At 50.8% G+C, this 18,262-nt stretch overlaps 1 protein-coding gene across 1 annotated transcript in view; it reads right to left on the bottom strand.

Annotated features, from left to right (window-relative positions):
- Positions 1 to 5,636: 5,636 nt before the first annotated feature.
- The window catches only part of Itgb5 (integrin subunit beta 5), a 100,089-nt gene continuing 87,463 nt past the window's right edge, over positions 5,637 to 18,262 (bottom strand). Inside the window, exons 10-14 of the mRNA XM_036203878.1 lie at positions 15,159 to 15,381; positions 11,345 to 11,445; positions 8,501 to 8,620; positions 7,227 to 7,393; positions 5,637 to 6,331 (exon numbers count right to left, since the gene is read on the bottom strand). Coding sequence (XP_036059771.1) covers positions 6,236 to 6,331; positions 7,227 to 7,393; positions 8,501 to 8,620; positions 11,345 to 11,445; positions 15,159 to 15,381 — 707 coding nt within the window. The 3' untranslated portion in view covers positions 5,637 to 6,235. The remainder of the gene's footprint in view (positions 6,332 to 7,226; positions 7,394 to 8,500; positions 8,621 to 11,344; positions 11,446 to 15,158; positions 15,382 to 18,262) is intronic.

The following is an 18,262-nucleotide window of genomic DNA, read 5'->3' as shown; positions in this document are numbered from 1 at the left end:
ACTGCCAAAGTTATGGACCTTCTCATAGCACAAAGTAGGCTGTGTGCTCTCACAGCACAGTCCAGTCTCAGCCGGGTTCCAGAAAGTAGAATCCTAGATTCCCTGGACTCAGGCCCTCCATCTAAAACCTGACCAGCCCACTGAGTCCAGTGCAGTTTTGTCTGACAGAGAGGCCTCTTCAGGACCCAGGCCTGTTCCCACTGAAGCCAGTGACCCTAAGGCCTCCCTTTTGGGACCCAGGCCTGTTTCTGCCAGGACTTCCATATCCCAGTCCAAAACATTTGCTGAAACTTGCCTTATATCCAAATCCACGGAGCTTTGGAAACTAAAACATCTTCCCAGGACTCCCAGCTGCAGCCAGAAGCCAACAGAGTTCCATCTGACAGCCATGGGAGCATGTTCTGACAAGGGCAACCAATAGAGCTCTAGCCCTACAGAAGCAGGCCCCAGGGATGAGCTGAAACAGGTCGGCCTGTTTCTGGCTTAACTAGTTCACTGTTGCAGGGAAGCCCAGTTACTATGATTTCACGGCCTTGGTCTGGTCTATTGGGCCCAACGTAGGGTCAAGAGCTAAACCACAGCCTCCCATACATAAAACACTAGCTATAGGGCTGGAGAGATGGCTCAGTGGTTAAGAGCACTGACTGCTCTTCCAGAGGTCCTGAGTTCAATTCCCAGCAACCACATGGTGGCTCACAACCATCTGTAATGAGATCTGGCGCCCTGTTCTGGCATGCAGGGACACATGCAAGCAGAATACTGTATACATAATTAATACACAAACAAAAACACTAGCTATAAAGAGAAAAGTGCTCAGCAAAAGCTGATGTTCATGATTCTGGGCTTCTGCTGTGGTGGAAGTGAGGACACCCTGCCTCCTTTCCTCATTCTGATCCAAATATTCTGGCTCTCACTGAGGTCTGGATGTCACCCCACAGAGAAATCAGTCCACTTAAGAACAAGATCAATCATCTTGGGGAACCAGACTGCTTGCTCCCCTCGGGATGAGTATGATAAAAATTTTTCCAGCACCCCCCCACCCAAGAACCAGAGCTGACATAGTTATCAGTCAAACCCCTAGCCTGATCAAGACCACCTGCTCTTTAGGCTGTGCCTACTCCAACCATGCCTAGGCTTCCCCCTCAGAGAAAAAAAAGTCTAAGTGCCTGTCAGCTCTTGGAGGACAGATTTGGGGGTCACTGAACCCCTCTAAATAAGGCTCCTTCCTCTGACAAGGTATAGTGTCTCACACCTATAATCCTAGAACTCCAGAGTTGGAGGAAGGAGGATTATGAGTGCCACATAGAATGACCCTGTCCACACACACAAAAAAAACCAAAACCAAACAAACAAACAAAAAACAAAACACGGTGCAGGCATGGCAGCTCACACCTGTAATCCAGCACTCAAGAGGCTTAATCAGGAGGATTTGCTACAAGTTTGAGACCAGCTTAGGCTACACAGTGAATTCCAAGCCAGCCAGGGCTACACAGTAAGACCCTGTCTCAAACAAAAACCAAAGAAGTTCCTTTCTCCTTTGTGCCCATCCATTTGATGGACATATTGGAAGTGGTGGCCACACCTAGTCCATGAAGACCCTACCCCCTCAACACACACACAGTAAGGGGGGGGTGCCTTAAAACTCTTAACAGTTAGCTGTCCTCTCAAGGTATATGGAGCCAAGGGCAGCAAAGGAAGCAGTATTCCAGAGGATGTCAGTGCAGGGAAGGAAAGCAAGAAACAGAGCCATGATTGCATCAGCGTCATGGCGGGGCAGTGCCCACTGAGGGGTTCTCTGCCCTGCACTGGGCTAGGAGAGCAGTCCTGAATGCACAGGACACAAATGCTCTTTGTAGAAGGAAAATTTGGGGGGTGGGAGGTTGCCGGGTCATTGTCCTTACAAACCAGAACAACAAATAAGACTGTTTTGGGAACTAAAATTCAAAAAATTTTAAATCAGATGCAAAAAGTTCTGTTTTTTTAATAGTGAGACTTATGTAAATGGGTTGGGAGATAGAGTGAAGAAATATGTCAACATTTTGAGACAAAGGTACAAAGATATAGAAACAAGGGCAAGGTAAGAGGCTGAGAAGCCATCGTGAGTGGAAATAGTACAGAATAAGTAAGGGAAGAACAGGATGTACCTTAACTATTAGTGTTTGCTCTGTATGTCCATCCCCAACCAAAGAGCCATGACTTAAAAACCACACCTGAGTCCTAGGCACTGGTTCTAGGCATGTCCTCCAGAAATGGTTGAGCTTTGAGCATAAACAGCTTTCCCAAACCTAGAGGAAAATGCTGTTCACAAAGCCAAAGGAGGTAGGCGAGAAGCAGATGGTCACTGCAGCGCTACAGGCCTCAGAACCAGAGTGACTTCCACAGGCCCTGAGAAGGGAGGACCTATGCTAACCAAAGGATCCAAAGGCCAGACACAGGGCCCCTGTCACAGTCTACCTAGGATGCCTATTCTTGGTTGTCAGCTTGATTACATCTGAAATGAACTAAAAGCCCCAAGCAGTTCGTTACACCTGTGAAGGATTTTTAATCAAGTCATTTGAAGTTGGAAGACTGGGGTGGCAGTGGCAGACTCCTTTAATCCCAGAACGCAGGAGGCTGATGTAGAGGCAGGCGGTTCTCTAAGATTGAGGTCAGCCTGGTCTACAGAGTGAGTTCCAGGACAGCCAGGGCTACACAGAGAAGCTGTCTTGAACACTCCCCCCACCCAGAAAAAGAAAAGTTGGAAAACCCACCTTGAATCCAGATGCTTTGAGGTCAGAAGACCCACTTTAAATTTGGGCCACACCTCACAGCAGCCTACGTAAGATGGGATTCCAACGTAGACTGAAGATCAGCCGAGGCATTCAGCCTCCTGTGTAGGATCCACAAAGATTCCAATTTGTGGCTTGACTCAAGGTCAGAGAGTCAGAGTTTATGCGGCTCTCCAAGGCTGCACAATAGGGTGCAAAGGAATGGTTACCAGGTGTCTTACACTTCAAGGGTTAATCACAAGATGCTTTGCTGTGGGGCGTGGGTACCAGGTGTTTTGAAGGGTCTACACTTGGTTGTACTTTGATCTTGCAAGGGGGAGGTCTTTTGCCTCTGCCCTTGCTAGTGTATAAAAAGCCCATTAGAAATAAACTCGAAGCTGCTAGATATTGACGCAGGGCCCTCCCAAAGCTATCATGTGTCTCTTTTTCTTCATCTATATTTCTATATATCACTTCTTAATTCCTCACTCCTCCCTTCAAGGGACCCCAACACTGGGTCCCCCAACATTCATGGACAAAACAGCTACTGGATTCTTGGACTTCCTGTCGGGAGACAGGCATTGTTGGACTAGCTAGACCACAGCCTGTGTGAGACACCCTGATAAATCCCCTTTCTGTATATATAGTCTATCAGTTCTCCTCCTCTAGAGAACCCTAATACACCACCTGATTATAAAGCCCTTGAGCTTCCTCAAGGATGCCTCTGGTGCCATCCAGGGCTCCTTTCCTGCCCACACCTACAGTGAATTACACAGAACACGTGTCTCAAAGGGTGGAAGCTACGTATGCTGAGGCTGAGTAGGTGAATCCAAGAGAACTGGAGGCTTTCACAGGCATCCAAGTTAGGGCTCTGTGCAGAATCCTGGGAAACTGAAATTGGGAGTCCCTTTGAGAGTAGTCCGGCAGAACTTCCCATTCCACAGATGAAGAAAGTGAGCCCCATTGAGGCATGACGGGCACAAGCTACAGAAGAGCTGAACCACTCTCCTCACTGCTGGGAATGGAACAGAGAGGAAGGGGCTAGGGTCCCACCATCCCCTTGTGGGGCATGCCCCCAACGGCTGGGAGACCTTCCTGCAGCCTCATGTCAAAGCCCCATCCCAACAGTGCTAAGGGACCCAGCCTTCAGGATTCAAGCCTTTGGAAGACAATGAGCTCCAAGGTAAAGCAAAGGCCAAGAGTGTTTACCCTGAAGTGGCAAGATTCCAAATGCTTTTCCCCTTACGATGATTTTATTTCCTATCTTGTCCAATTAAAATTTTTAGGGGCTGGAGAGATGGCTCAGCGGTTAAGAGCACTGATTGTTCTTCCAGAGGACCCGGGTTCGATTCCCAGCACCCACCCACATGGCAGCTTACAACTGTCGGGGTGGGGAAAAAAAAAGAAAAAAACTGTAACTCCAGTGCAGGCAAAACACCAATGCACATGAAATAAAATAAATTAATTTAAAAAATTTTTAATTAGAAAAAGTTTCATTCAAGGCAATCCATAAAAATACAAAAGCTGGGTGGATAGGCTACTCAGTAAAGTGCTTGCCTTTATAATTTTTAAATTATTAAATGACAGATCTGGCAGGGCGGTGGTGGCGCTCGCCTTTAATCCCAGCACTTGGGAGGCAGAGACAGGTGGATCTCTGTGAGTTCGAGGCCAGCCTGGGCTACAGAGTGAGATCCAGGACAGGCACCAAAGCTACACAGAGAAACCCTGCATCAAAAATAAATAAATAAATAAATAAATAAATAAATAAATAAATAAATAAATAAATAAATATCTGACCCTGGCGTGGCAGACACATCTGTATCCCAACACTCAGAGGTCAGGGAAAAAGGACTGCCTGCCTCGAGAGTCCAAAACCAGCCGGGGCTGCGTAGTTCTAAGGACGTCGAAGCCACAGAGTGAGGTCCTGCTACAAAAGAAGAACCAACAAACCAGCAGAGCCAACAAGATGGCTCAGCGAGCAAAGTCACTTGCCTCCTAAGCCTGCGGCCTTGAGTTCCTTGTTGGAACCTGCAAAAAGATGGGAGGAAAAACCCAACACCATAGTTGTCCTCGGACCTCCACAGGTACGCTGTGGCACACCTATCCCTGCTTCCCAAATCACGTTTTACACACACACACACACACACACACACACACACACACACACACGCTGGGTTTTGTAAAATGAACCATTCTTGTTACCACTTTCGGCTCCCTATTGCAACCTTAAGAAATGAGGAAATCATGGTTGGCCATGAGCCAGTCTCCAGGCTGCTTATGTTAAGAACTTCCAGCAGGGGGCAGCAGGATACCATGGGCAGCTGGTCCCTTCACAGGCCTCTCTTCCTCCCGGGTCACTGTGAAAACACCCCAGAGGTGGTGTCTGTGGCTCCAGTGTCACACACTCACAGCACTGACTATAGAAAACAGGATTCACACAAGTTAATTCATGGTCTCCCGGAAGAGAGTAAACGGAAGAGGAAGTACATTTTTTCCAAAATTGCTTTTTTTCCCCCCTCCAGTTTAGGAAGTCTCAAAGCCACCTTTTTTGTTTGTTTGGTTTTTAGAGACAGGGTTTCTCTGTGTAGCTTTTGCGCCTTTCCTGGATCTCACTCTGTAGATCAGGCTGGCCTCGAAATCACAGAGACCCGCCTGCCTCTGCCTCCCGAGTGCTGGGATTAAAGGCGCACGCCACCACCGCCTAGCAAGCTGCGAGTTCTTACATCTGGACAGGAGGCAGCAGGAAGAGAGACACTGGGCCCGGCTTCGACATTTGAAACCCCAAAGCCTCCCTCAGTTACACACTTCCGCCACACCACTTAATAGTGCCACTCCCTGTGGGCCTCTGGGGAGGGCCATTTCCATTCAAACAACCACACCAACAGAAAGTTGCTTGGATTCAATCTTTACTTCCGATGCCAGACAAATCTTCCCTTTTCATTTCAAAAGTACTCAACAAACATGGACAGGACGGAAAAGCTAACATTTGCAAGGTGTATACCTTCAACTGGTGCCTCCCCAGTTCCACCACCACCACCCACAGATGCCAGGCAGTCCTCAGGGGGCTAGTCATCAGATCTACACCATAAATGCGTGACCTTTTTATTTCATAGAAAAAAAACCAACCCGAAAAAGCCAGACTGGGCCCTAGCTTTGTACACACAGACTCTTCCAGATACCATCGAGTCTGGCGGGGTAGGGAAGGGAGGGGCAGGCCAGCCATCAGCGGTTCATGGAGATAGTAAGCTGGAGGCAGCAGGGAGCTGAGAATGAATACCAGTCTTCTTGCTTCTCCAAGTGCCTCTGGCCTGCAGCCAGGGGGCCATGGCCAGCTCCCTCCCGCGTGGGTAGCAGGCCCCCTAAGGCTCAGTGGAAGGCATCTCGTTGCTTGCTTAGCTAGTGCAAGCAAGTGGAAAGCAATCCAAAACACCTCAGTCTTTGTCCTCGGCCCCACCCCAGCCACCCCCCGAAGGAGCCACAGAGTTCCTTCAGTCCACTGAGCCGTTGTAGGATTTGTTGAACTTGTTGAAGGCAAAATCGACGGTGTGTGTGGAGATGGGCTTTCTGTACAGGGGGTTTGAGGCCTGTGAGCATGAGAGAACACAGATGTTAGTTCAACCTCTGGTCTAGCACCTCCAGGGATGGCTGCTTCGGGCTGGCTCTGTGCACTGGGGCATTCCCTCCCTTCTCTGGGCTTTCACTTTTCGTCTCTGAAATGAAGGGCTCAGGCAGAAAGCTCCCAATTCCCTTGTAACCTGAGCAGACAGACTCCATCTCTGCCTGTGTGTGTGTGTGTGTGTGTGTGTGTGTGTGTGTGTGTGTGTGTGTGTGTGTGTGTGTGTGTGTGCGCGCGTGCGCGCATGTGCGTGCGTGCAGGTCAGAGGTCCCAGAAGGACTTGCTCATATGACCCTCCAATCAGACCTGAGAGCTGGAGCCAATTTCTTGGGTTGAGTCTGTGTGTCTGTCCAACTCCCCACTGAGCTTGCTCCTGGCACTCTGCCCCACAGCAGTCCCAACACGGACCAGGGGGTCTACATGTTCCCCAAGTCTTCCAAGTGTGTTTTTTGTTGTTGTTGTTATTGTTGTTGTTTTTAATTTTTTTATTTTTTTGGTATGAATGTTCTATCTGCATGTATGACTGTACACCCAAAGAAGGCATCAGATCCCATTACAGATGGCTGTGAGCCACCATATGGTTGCTGGGTATTGAACTCAGGCCCTCTGGAAGAGATACCAATGCTTTTAACCACTGAACCATCTCTCCAGCCCCTGGTTATTTTTATTTTGAGACAAGGTCTTGCTAAGGAACCCAGTCTAACTTGAATTTCCAAGTCCTCCTATCTCAGCCTCTGGAGCAGCTGGGATTATAGGTGAATATGACCACACCTAGCTCATTCTTGGTTGGTTTCATTGCTTTTAATAACAAAGGTACTGGCTGCCTTTGCCCACAGCCTCTTCTGTACCCATCCCCCACTTACCATTTCATAGCGGGCCCTGGAGCGCTCACTCTGGAACTTGGCAAACTCTCGGCGGTCATGGATGGTGACGAGCAGCTTCCAGATGGCCAGGAGTGCCATTCCGATCAGAAGGATGCTGCCAACCACAGCCAACAGGATGGTCATGGCATTAGGGGCGCTTCCACATTCTGAAAGGGTGGGCAAAGCCATCAGCATCCTGCCCACCTCTACCTCCTGACCTCAGTTACATTCAAGGTGAAAGGCTGCCTCCCACAGACAACTTCCCTTCTGTCCCGCGCCCCCATGCTGCCTCTGTGTGACTGAAAGCTGGGGCAGTTGCAGGTGGCCTCCCCAAAACACAGAGAGTAAAATATTCAGAGAATTCAGTAACTGTTTCAAGCTCACACAGTGAAGTGTTGGCAAAGATGAGTACCCTGGAGAATGGCTACACATCTCCTATTGGGCTGTGCCCCAGGGGCTCTAGCCTGGTCCAGCTCTAGCAAAGGGCACTGGGCCACAGCTCTGTCTTCACGTCAGTGGCTTCAGGGACAAACCAGGCATGCAGCAGGTAGCATGCAGCACTTCTGAAAGGGCTGGGCTAGGGTCTGAGCCCTAAGTGACAAGTTCTGAGGAGCGAACATGCTTATTTCCAAGCAATGATGGGGTCTTTGAAAGCAGGCCTCACTGCCACAGGCCAAGTGCCCTGGGCTGGTTCCACACCTCCTCTGCCTCTGGCCCAGGAAGGCAATGCTGTGCACAGGGAGTCAGGCCCAACTTGCAAATTGGGTTCTGTAACCTGGCATCTGCCAATCTACTTCCTCCATAATCCAAAAACTGAAATGGCTGATATAGAAATCCCAGTCACCCTGAGGCTCAGGCTATTAGTCCCAGTGCCCAGAATCCAAAGACAGAATTGTTGGTACTGACAGGCTGTCATGACCCAGATGATTCCCCAACTCAAGAGACAACCCAGCCCTGGTGGACCAGCTACCCTGTACCCTCCCTGCAAAACCCCTTAACCAAGCATGCTAAAGTTTCCTCCATGGTAACACTCCACAGCAACACTCCCACAGCTCTACTGCCTTAACCCCAGCCCTCTGTCTCCACAGTATGGAGGGCTGGTGTGCTCCACACAAGTGCTTTGAGACAGGGTCTCATGTAGCCCAGGCTGGCTACACAAATTTCTCAACTCTCTGTCTCTACCTTCCAGAGTACTGGGTTCACAGGCACACACCACCACATAAGGGCTAACACAAGAAAGCAGGCCCAGGCTAGCCCCTCGGGCTCTCACCTACCTGGCTCCCTGAGGACCGTCAGGTTGGACCTCCCATTGGGCAGTTCTGTGTAGCTGAACATCATGACGCAGTCCTTAGCCGTTTTGTAGAAGCAAAGCACAGCCTCCTGGTCATCTTTGACTAGGAGAGAAGCAAACAGAAATATCCTGAGCCTCTCTCTGGGAACCGTCGGAACGGCTGATGGACAAGGGTCGAAGCTAAGCACCTCAGAAAAAGATGGGAGACTTAAAGGAGACTTAAAAGGGGCCTCGGAGCTTTCAAACGAGCTCAGATTTCTCACATCAAGATCACAGGCCCAGGGCTGAGTGTATGGCTTTGGGGACATGTGGATCCCATCAGAATTGTCAACCCTCTGAAGTGTCGGCTGGTGGTGACATGAAATAAAAGAAGCCTTCAATGGTTGGGAGTGGGCATGCATGGGTGAGTAGAACTGGATGCAACAGGCCTGAGTGTCAGCCTTTGGAAACCGGCCCAGTCTGCAGGGCTGACCTGACTAAAGAAGACAAGACGCTGCTCTTCCCCAAGAACTGGAACTCAGGGTGCCGAGGCTCTCTGGATGAGAGGCTGGCTTCGTGGTGGTACTTCACACTGATACTGTGAGCCCCTGTCAGAGGTCAGGCCTCTGTCTATGACAGGTTTCATTCCTGCCAAACTTCTTCCTCAGTTCCACAGCCCTTCTCTTTCCCCACTCTGTCCTTGACCAGAGTGGACAGTGTTACTGTCTTGCCCAGGCACCAGGTACCTGGAAAAGGGTTTGAAGACTGATCTTCAGGAGGTAATGGGGTTGAAGAAAAGGGAGTCAGGCCACAAGGGCACTTGGTCTCAAAACACTACCACGGGTTATTGCTATGACACTAAATGTGCCTCCTTTCCTCTTTTCAACCTGGTTGAACAGGACCTGGTTCAATCAGGAAGTAGATGAACGGGTGTGGTTAGCAAACGTGAAGACCCAGCCTTTTCTCTCAGCCCCCTCAGACTTGTTGAGGGTGTGTTTTTGTTTTGTTTTCCTGAGACAGGGTGTCTCTGTGTAACAGTCCTAGCTGTCCTGGAACTTGTTTTGTAGACCAGGCTGGCCTGCAACTCACAGAGATCCACCTGCCTCTGCATCCCAAGTGCTGGGATTAAAGGTATGCCCCACCACCACGTGGCTGAGGCTGTGTATTTTTGAAAGCACAAGGAAGAACTGGACACATGGCACACAATTACAATCCCAGTGCTTAGGAGTCTGAGGCAGGAGGATAGAAAGTTTGGAATCAACCTGGGAAATATAGTGAGAGCAATATACAAACAGAAACAACATAGTAAGCCTGGGCATGGTGGCGCACCTTTAATCCCAGCACTTGGGAGGCGGAGGCAGGTGCGTCTCTGTGAGTTTGAAGCCAGTCTGGTCTATATAGTGACTTCCAGGCCAGCCAGGATTACATAGTGAGACCCCCGCCTCGAAAATAAATAAGCAAGCAAACAAATAAAAAGCAAGCCAGCCAGCCAGCCAGTCAGCCTGTCTAGGGACAAGCGATGGATCAAACATGTACTTCTTTGCAGAGTCCCCTCAGAGGACTGGGTTAGGAGGAGCTGTGCACAAAGGACAGGCTTGTTTGTGGGAGGTGGGAAAGGAGCCCTTCTTCTTCCCTAACTCATGCAAGAGGAGCTCCGCCAGGCCCTGGACGGCAAGCTAGGGGAAGGGTGAAAGGCAGGAATGTGTGAGAGGTTGCAAAGAATCCCCAACTCCCCAGAGCCTGGCACAGGGCTGGCCACAGGGTAGGAGCTCACTGAATGCTTGCGTGATAAATAGATGGAGCGTACTCTGGGCCACAATTGGGCAAAGCAGTCTGGCAAAGCCAGGGAAGAGGGGAAAACAGAGTCTACAAAGAGAGAAGCCAGAACCCCGACAGGCAGAGCCAGGGCCAGGAATTTACAGCAGCCGGGGATCAAGGCAGAGGGCAAGCCTGCTAGCACCGGTGAGCCTAGGTTGAAAGTTCCCTCTTCAGATATGCAGTCCCTCAGGAACTGTTTAATCATTTCAAAATGTAGCCAATTTAGGGAACTCACAATGTTAGGCCAGTGCCCAGAAATGTCCACACGTGTTAGCATATAATTTTGGCTTCCCCTCTCCCTATTCTTTCTCAATTGACATTGCCTACCGCAGACATTTTAAATAGCATCGTGTGATACCTATGTTCTTTTCTGCCCAGTTTCTTCACTATCCCAGTGATTTGGAGGCTCAGATGTGTTACCAAGTTAGTGCTTTGCTCTTTATTGTGACAAAAAAAATAATATTCCAAGATGGATGGATATAGAACATTTACTTCATCATTCATTCATTAGTGAGTAACTGACTATTACAATCCATGCTATAAACATGTGACTATCGGGCTGGTGGGATGGCTCAGCGGTTAAGAGCAATGACTGCTCTTCCAAAGGTTCTGAGTTCAATTCCCAGCAACCACATGGTGGCTCACAACCATCTGTAATGAGATCTGGCGCCCTCTTCTGGTGTGCAGACAAACATGCAGACGGAACTCTGAATACATAATAAATAAATAAATCTTTAAAAAAAAAAAAGTGACTATCAGTCCCAACTCTTTGGGGCATGTACCTCACAGGGAAATTGTTAGATTGTGTGATGATTCTATGAGTAGCTTTTTGTGCAGCAGCCAAACTGATTTCTGCATGACATTCCTGCCAATAGTATGTGAGGGTCCCAGCCCATGGTCCCCGCCAAGGAAGCTATGCTGGGCTTGACTCAAGGCTGAGACCATTTGCTCCCCGGAGAGGGGAAAAAAAACTCTCGAAGCCTGCCAAGGTCCACAGAGACAGCCATCCATAGTTACCCAGAGAACTCACCGATGGCATCGACCCACGTGATCACCTCGTCTTTGCACTGGTGGTGGCAGGTCTGGTTGTCAGGTTTCCCCGAGTGAAGCAGCAAGCACTCTACACAGTCTCTGAGAAAATCAATGTGGTCATTAGCTGCTGGGTAATGTCCCAAAGGCTCAGCCGCACTCCTGAAGTCTGCCTTTGGGGGCATGATGCTCTGACATCTCGCTGGTGTTAAAGGGAAGCCCCAGGGTCTCAGAGAGATATGTGTGAGTTTAGAGACATAACTGATATACACAAGTCAATTTGCCAGCTTGCAGGCCTTCGCAATTCTGACAGCGGGAACCAAATCTGCACCCTGCTACGTGAACTGGCCAAGGAGTCAGCTCAGGGAATAATAACTACTCCTGGCCCTTGGGAGTGCCTCCACATTCCTGGGGCCAGCATGTGAAGCCCCTGTGTTACCCCAATCTTAGTATTCCCATGTGTCACTCTCTAGACAAGATTCTGTAACATGTCCTCTCCAAAGGACTTTTAGCAGTAAGCCTTGGTGCCTGGGCTCCACTGCACCCTCAGAGCCAACCTCTAGGATGGGGCTTCCTGGCAAGTCCAATGCCTGGAAGGACTGATCATCACTGTCTGGGCACCTTGGGCTCCCACCCCCTCCCAATTCCCACACGTGTCCACCTGCCAGCGTCCTTCAGGGCATGCTGGCCACTTACCTGATAATTGGTCTACACTAAAGCTGATACATTTTATAACAGAGACCTTCTCTAGAAAATGGATGAGGAGTCAAAAAGAGGCCTTCTTAGTCCCGCACCGCCGCCCCCCCCCCCCCCCGCCACATTCCACCTTTGGGTGACTGCATGTGAAGATGCTTAATTACAATACCCTGTTGAACAGTTATTAAATGTTTTAAAAATTTTTATTTCATGTGCATTGGTGCTTTGCCTGCAGGTGTGTCTGTATGAGGGCAGCCGATCTCCTGCAACAGAAGTTAAAGACAGCTGTGAGCTGCCATGTGGGTGCTGAGAATTGAACCCAGGTCCTCTGGAAGAGCAGCCAGTGCTCTTAACCGCGGAGCCATCTCTCCAGCCCCCAATTATTACATTCTGGGGTTGCATCAGAATAGAAAACTTGGGGGAAACAAGAGGGAAGCCAGGCCTCAGCCAAGCCACTGTTAAAAGTGTGTGAGAGAGGAGGGACCTCTTGGTCCTCCTTGGCAGGACCAGGGTGGTGCCACAGGAAAAGCAAACTCCACGCTAGCACGGGTACCGTCAAGCAGCCCAGGGGACAGCAGGTCTCAGAGCTCTGGGGAAGCGGTACTCGGAAGTCTAAGGATGGAGTGGGGATTCTAGAGCCTGGTATACAGGAGGCGCTGTGACCCTGGAGTGAGGGGTAACCCCACAAAACCCCAGCCACAAGGGGGCAGGTCACCCTGCTTACCCCACAGGGGACCAGAAGAGCTGGGTGTCTAGAAAGTTCCCTGATAGTGCAGGGCTCTCCATCATACTGCAGGGCCACTCTACAGAGGAAGCCAAGACATCAGGAAGAGGAGAAGCAGATCAGGGCCCCTCTCAGTGTCCTGCCTCCCAGACACGCTCTGACTACCCTCTGGACACTGACAAGGAATGGACTGTGGGTAGATCATGGAGAGAGAGAGAGAGAGAGCGCTGTGACTTTCTCGAGAGGACACCGACATGCTTAGGAATCTACTCCAGAGTCGGCATATCCTTCTCTCTTTGGGCTGATCTCACAGACACTCTAGAGTTGGAGCCAGGCAGTAAGGCTTATATCTGTCTCCTGTCCTGCTGGATCCTTCCTTCACTCCCACCCCCACCCCTCAGGGTAGACAGGCTTGGCCTGGGGCCAGAAAGGGGTGGTGGCTCCATCTCTGGTCACTCATGCTGACCCTTGCTGGACCTCCTGCCAGTCTCCAGGATCAACACATGGCAAACAGGATGCCTGTTTCCGGTTGGCTGAAATGACCCCCACCTCCCCGCCCCCAGATGCTCTGTCTGCTGCATGTATCACCACAACTCCAGGTCACTTCTAGGACACACTCCATACAACCCACGTGGATACAGCGGCCTAGATCTGAGCCCCCACCCCCACCCCCATATCCCCAGAACTCAGGCTGAACTGTAGTTATGTATTAAAAGCACGTCTGCCCCTTTACAAAAACAAGCCGCTTGGAGATTTTGTGCAAGGCTTGCTAATTAAAATCAGCTGGAGCCGAGTGTGACCTCACCAAAGTGAAGGGTGTGTTTGGTTAGTTCTAGAACACAAGGGATGAAGGACTAAAGTATTCAAAAACCTCTCAGAAAACAGAAAGCAGGAAAAATGGCCTAAAATTTCATTATCAAAAGAACTTTGTCAAAAGAAAGAAATAAAGAAAAAGAAAAAAATTCCATTAGGCTGTGAAAGACACAGAAGGTCAGTGTGGTCCTGGGATGGATGAGAAGGGCCAGTCTCTATCTTTGGGCGTTTCAAGCTCTTCAGATATTTAAAAAGCAAGGACTGGTTTTCCCTGAGGCCTCTTAACTGCCCCCAAGACAACCCCACATTGCCTGCGGCTCCACAGGAAGATAGACCGAGCTCCTTTTCCTGACTCCCTGTACTGCCCCTGCGTGGCCCACTCCCCATCAGCCTCGTGTGCCCTAAGCAGTGGGAGCAAGACTCCCCAGGATCTGCTGGGAACTGTGGGGCCAGGGGGTCCCTTGGACACAACATGCTGACTAGGCCTGTCATGCCACCCATACAGGCATGGTGTCTGGGCCACTCCCTGCCTATCTTGTCTCGAAATCTATAGGCAGGTTCAGTTGCCTGTGCGTAGGGTTGTCTGGGGGCGCCCAGCCAGGGAGGGTCAAGCCACTCCGAGAGCATGAACTCACTTCATTATCAGCCTGGGCCAGACGTTAGCAGGGAAATGTGCCAGAAGAAAATCACACACTTGTGCTGCTCTGCCAAAGAGTAACACTGCCTGTTTCTGCCGGTGTTTCTGCGTGGTGCCCAGCTCCTTCCCCTCCCCCCCCCCCCCCCCATCCCCAGCTCTTCAGCACCCAGGATGACACAGCTGTTTTCCAGCAAGGTCAGACAGCCAATGTCACGCCTGTGCCCCAGGCAGCACCTTGTCTTGAGACTCTTGCAACTGACCTCTGTGGCAACCTGGTGGTGGGCGTGAAGAGCAGGGTCCCAGGATGGTCATCAGGATGTGTGTGACCTGACTCTGGGCCGAGCCAGTGACAGTAGCCTAGACAAGCTCTACATTCAGCGAGCGTTACTCTATTAGCAGCATAAATAGAGCAGAAAAATCCCAAAGCACTCGCTTCAGGCATCCCTATCTGGGTCGGTGCCTTTCCATCCTATTTGCCTCCTGATGGCGGGTTGTTTAATGCAGCGGTTCCCACAGGCCTGGTCCACGAAGCATTGTTTGGGAGATGTTCTGCAGGGGATCAAAGTCGTTGGGGAAAGAGCGTACACCGCCTTCCCTTCTGAGAACACAGGATGATGGCATACCCGAGGCTCTGTTTTTGTCCAGACCCGGCACCCGTTTCATCTTATTTAACCATCACTCTGAAATCTCTAAACGTGCTTAGAATGGATCAGTGATCTTGTGTTTTTGTGAACTGTTTTACTTTTTTCCCCCACCCATCCCTACCCCGCCACCCAGACATACACCCAGCATTTCATGGCCATTATTCTGGTGACTGTTAGGACAAGTTTGGGTCAGTAGCCTGTGTGTAGGTAGGAGGTTTGGCCGCAGGCACAAGAGGCCATCAGGGGAGGGCTGCCTGGTGAAAGACAGGCTTGGGGTGAGGGCGGAAGAGCAGGCCCTTACCTCTTGGAGCTGCAAGCATCTGGGCAGGTTGGGCACTTCTCACATGTCTCCCCAAAGGCTCCGGGCTCTGTACACTGGCACTGCCCACAGACGCAGCGGCCACGGTCACTGCAGATCTGCCCATCCTTGGCCCGGCATGCACTGATGTCTGTCGAGCAGTTACAATTGTCCCCAATGTAACCTGCGTGGCACTTGCATTCTCCACAGTGACACTCGCCATGGCCTAAAAGGGCGGACACATACACACATATATCAGTCAGGGCTTGCTGGTCCTTTTTTTGTTTGTTTTTGTTTTGTTTCGAGACAGGGGCCCTCTGTGTAGTTTTGGAGCCTGTCCTGGAACTCACTTTGTAGATCAGGCTGGCCTCGAACTCACAGAGGTCCACCTGCCTCTGCCTCCCGAGTGCTGGGATTAAAGGCGTGTGCCACCACTGCCCGGCTTGCTGGTCTTTATATATGAGCACATACAGGGCCTGCCATGTGCCAGGGTGAGGAATCCCACAGAGAATGGGATACTGGCTTTGTCCTCAGAGCCAAAGAGGGCCTGGTGATGCCACAGGATAATATGCACGGTGCTTCGATTGGTCAGACCCTGGCCAAGTCATGACACAAAACCAGAAAAGCTTCCTGGTTCTGGTGATATGTGAAGATAGTTCCCTGGCATGTCCACGCCAGAAACAGAATGTCAAAAGGCCAAGCTACAGATGAGATGAAGCAGGGCAGCCTCTTCTGGACGGTCTAGCTGGACCCTAAACCAAGCAACAGGGTCCTTACAACAGGAGCGCAGGGGTGGGGGGCAGTGGGTGACGACAGGAGGTGGCTAGGGGACAACGGAACCAAGACACCTGGCAGCTGGCTTTGAAGACGATAACCAAGAAATGCAAGGAAGACAGCCCAGAAGCTGGAAGAACCTAGCACCTCTAGGGCTGTGAGGGAATACAACCATGCAGGCACTCGGACCAGCCAGGGCAAACAAACTCAGCTGTCTGACCTCCAGCGCTCTAGGAGAATAGATCCAGACTGCTGGAATGCACAAAACATATGGTGATTTAATACAGGCCCGACCAAAACCAAGCATAGCCATGCTTCCGGAGTCCTAGTGAGATGCTGACTTCTGACTCTGGCCCCGGGGCCCTGCCGTCTCCAGACAGAGGGCTGCGGAGCCTGAGCCCTCACTGGCACTCTTGTATCCATGTCTGGCACCCATGTGGTGTTGTCTGCTCCATCCGTCCTCACAGTAACCCACGAGGCAGAGATGAAACTGACACATAGAAGAAACAGCTCACGGAAGGTCACTCAGCCAGTTGCAGGAGAGGGAGTCAGCCCAGTGTCCTTGGTCTGAACTCCTAACTCCACTGCCTCCCAGAGCAGGCTCAGCCATCATGAGAACCTACTGGGGACAACCTAGTTCTTGCTGGAGGGGTCCTGTCCCCAGCCTGGCAGGGAGGAGGTGTAATAGAAAGGAAAGTATATTGGCAAACGGCCATGTGCTTGCAAAAAGCAGGCTCTTGAGAACAGGCGCATGTGTATTTCAAACGTCCTCTGAAAATGTCCTGAGCAGGCTGGCCCCCTGGCCCTGGGACAGCAAATAGCTAAGGGTATTTCGGACACTGGGCCCTTGAGAACAGTTGGAAGGTCAACCGTCTCCAACAGAGGTTACTACTGTTTGCCCCGTGGTATAAAAATGCCCGTGGTGGGGAGAAGTGCAAGCACATCCCCAGAGAGCACTCTGCTCTGCCTGGGACTCTCCATAGGAAGTCTAGGCAGATCTGATGATGTTTGCTTGCCATCAGGCTCCTCCAGCCATCGCTGTTGGATGGTTTAAGTGCCCAATTTGAGGTTTTTGCTATCTATATGCCACTTACTGCTTGCTAGATGCCTAGGCAAATGCACTCCTTCAAAACATAAACATTGCTATTGTAGATAGCTGTTTGGTACAGGGAGGCGCGGTCTCAAGGTTCCACGGGCATCAGGGGCAGCAGCATCCTTGTGTGAGTACCTGCTGGGCACAACCGTGAGTGTCCTGAAAAGCACAGACACAAGCTGTGTCCTTGGTTCTCTGGGGATCGAAATTAACCAGTGCTACAAATGGCTCACTTTTCCAAAGACTTATTTTTATTCGTGTGTCTCTGTGTGTGGTTAGGTGCGTATGTGGATGGGAGTCCACGGATCCAGAAGAGGGTAACGGATCCCTCAGAGCTGGACATGGCAGCTGGGAACCGAACTCTAGTTCTTCGAGAACAGCAGGTGCTCTTAACCACTGAGCCATCTCTCCACCCGCTAAATGGCTCATGGTAAAAAGTTGACTGTTTTAGCGGCACATCTTCCTCCTGGTACCCTGTCGCTAAGGCTGACATCGAGAAAACCAGGAGTTTGCACGAACTGAGTCTCCACCCATAGATGAGTCCAAGACTGGAGAGCGCAGCTTTGGGCGTTGTCGTGGTGGGGCTCAGTGTGTTCGCCTGCATTTTGGAGTCAGTTATTCTGACCCTGGAACCCAGCATGCTCCTGATCACTAACGAATCCCGTCTATAATATAGGTTAGGACCTAACTTTGGAAAGACTCTTTATCAGTCACTCAAATTCCTGGTCCTCTTCTTCTGGCTCATGTGCTCTGCAGTGCCCACCACCTGCAAGGGACAAGGGGACCATCTGGAGTGTCCCCGTGTCCTAACCCTCCTTCACACGACAGCCTCTCCACTCACCCTGCGGCTCCGAGCCACAGAGCATTTCATCGGCGGTGCTTGCTGAGGCATATGGCCAGGCCTCTGGGAAGGGAAGAATGCCAGGCAGGCAGGCCAGGAGGAGGCTGAGGAATGCATCTCACACCACACAGGAGCTGGCATGTGATGTGGATGCCACAGGAAAGTGCCCCTACAAGGTCGCAGACTAGGGGGGTTCAGGATGACCACTGTCTCTCCACCAGCCTGTGACCTGAACAATGGCAACCCAACCCACAGGAGTCTTCAAAGATGAAATGGATCCACCATACACAACCCCTGCCTCTCGCTCTCACCCCCAGGACTGTGTTAGTCAAATTAAATTCAAGTGGTTCATGGCTAAAGGCAACCTTTTGCTCAACATTTCATTATGGGAAACCTGCA

This window comes from Onychomys torridus, chromosome 12 (genome assembly GCF_903995425.1).
Source record: "Onychomys torridus chromosome 12, mOncTor1.1, whole genome shotgun sequence".
NCBI lineage: Eukaryota > Metazoa > Chordata > Mammalia > Rodentia > Cricetidae > Onychomys > Onychomys torridus.
Note: the sequence above shows the minus strand (reverse complement) of the source record. Positions and strands in the feature narration are given on the sequence as shown.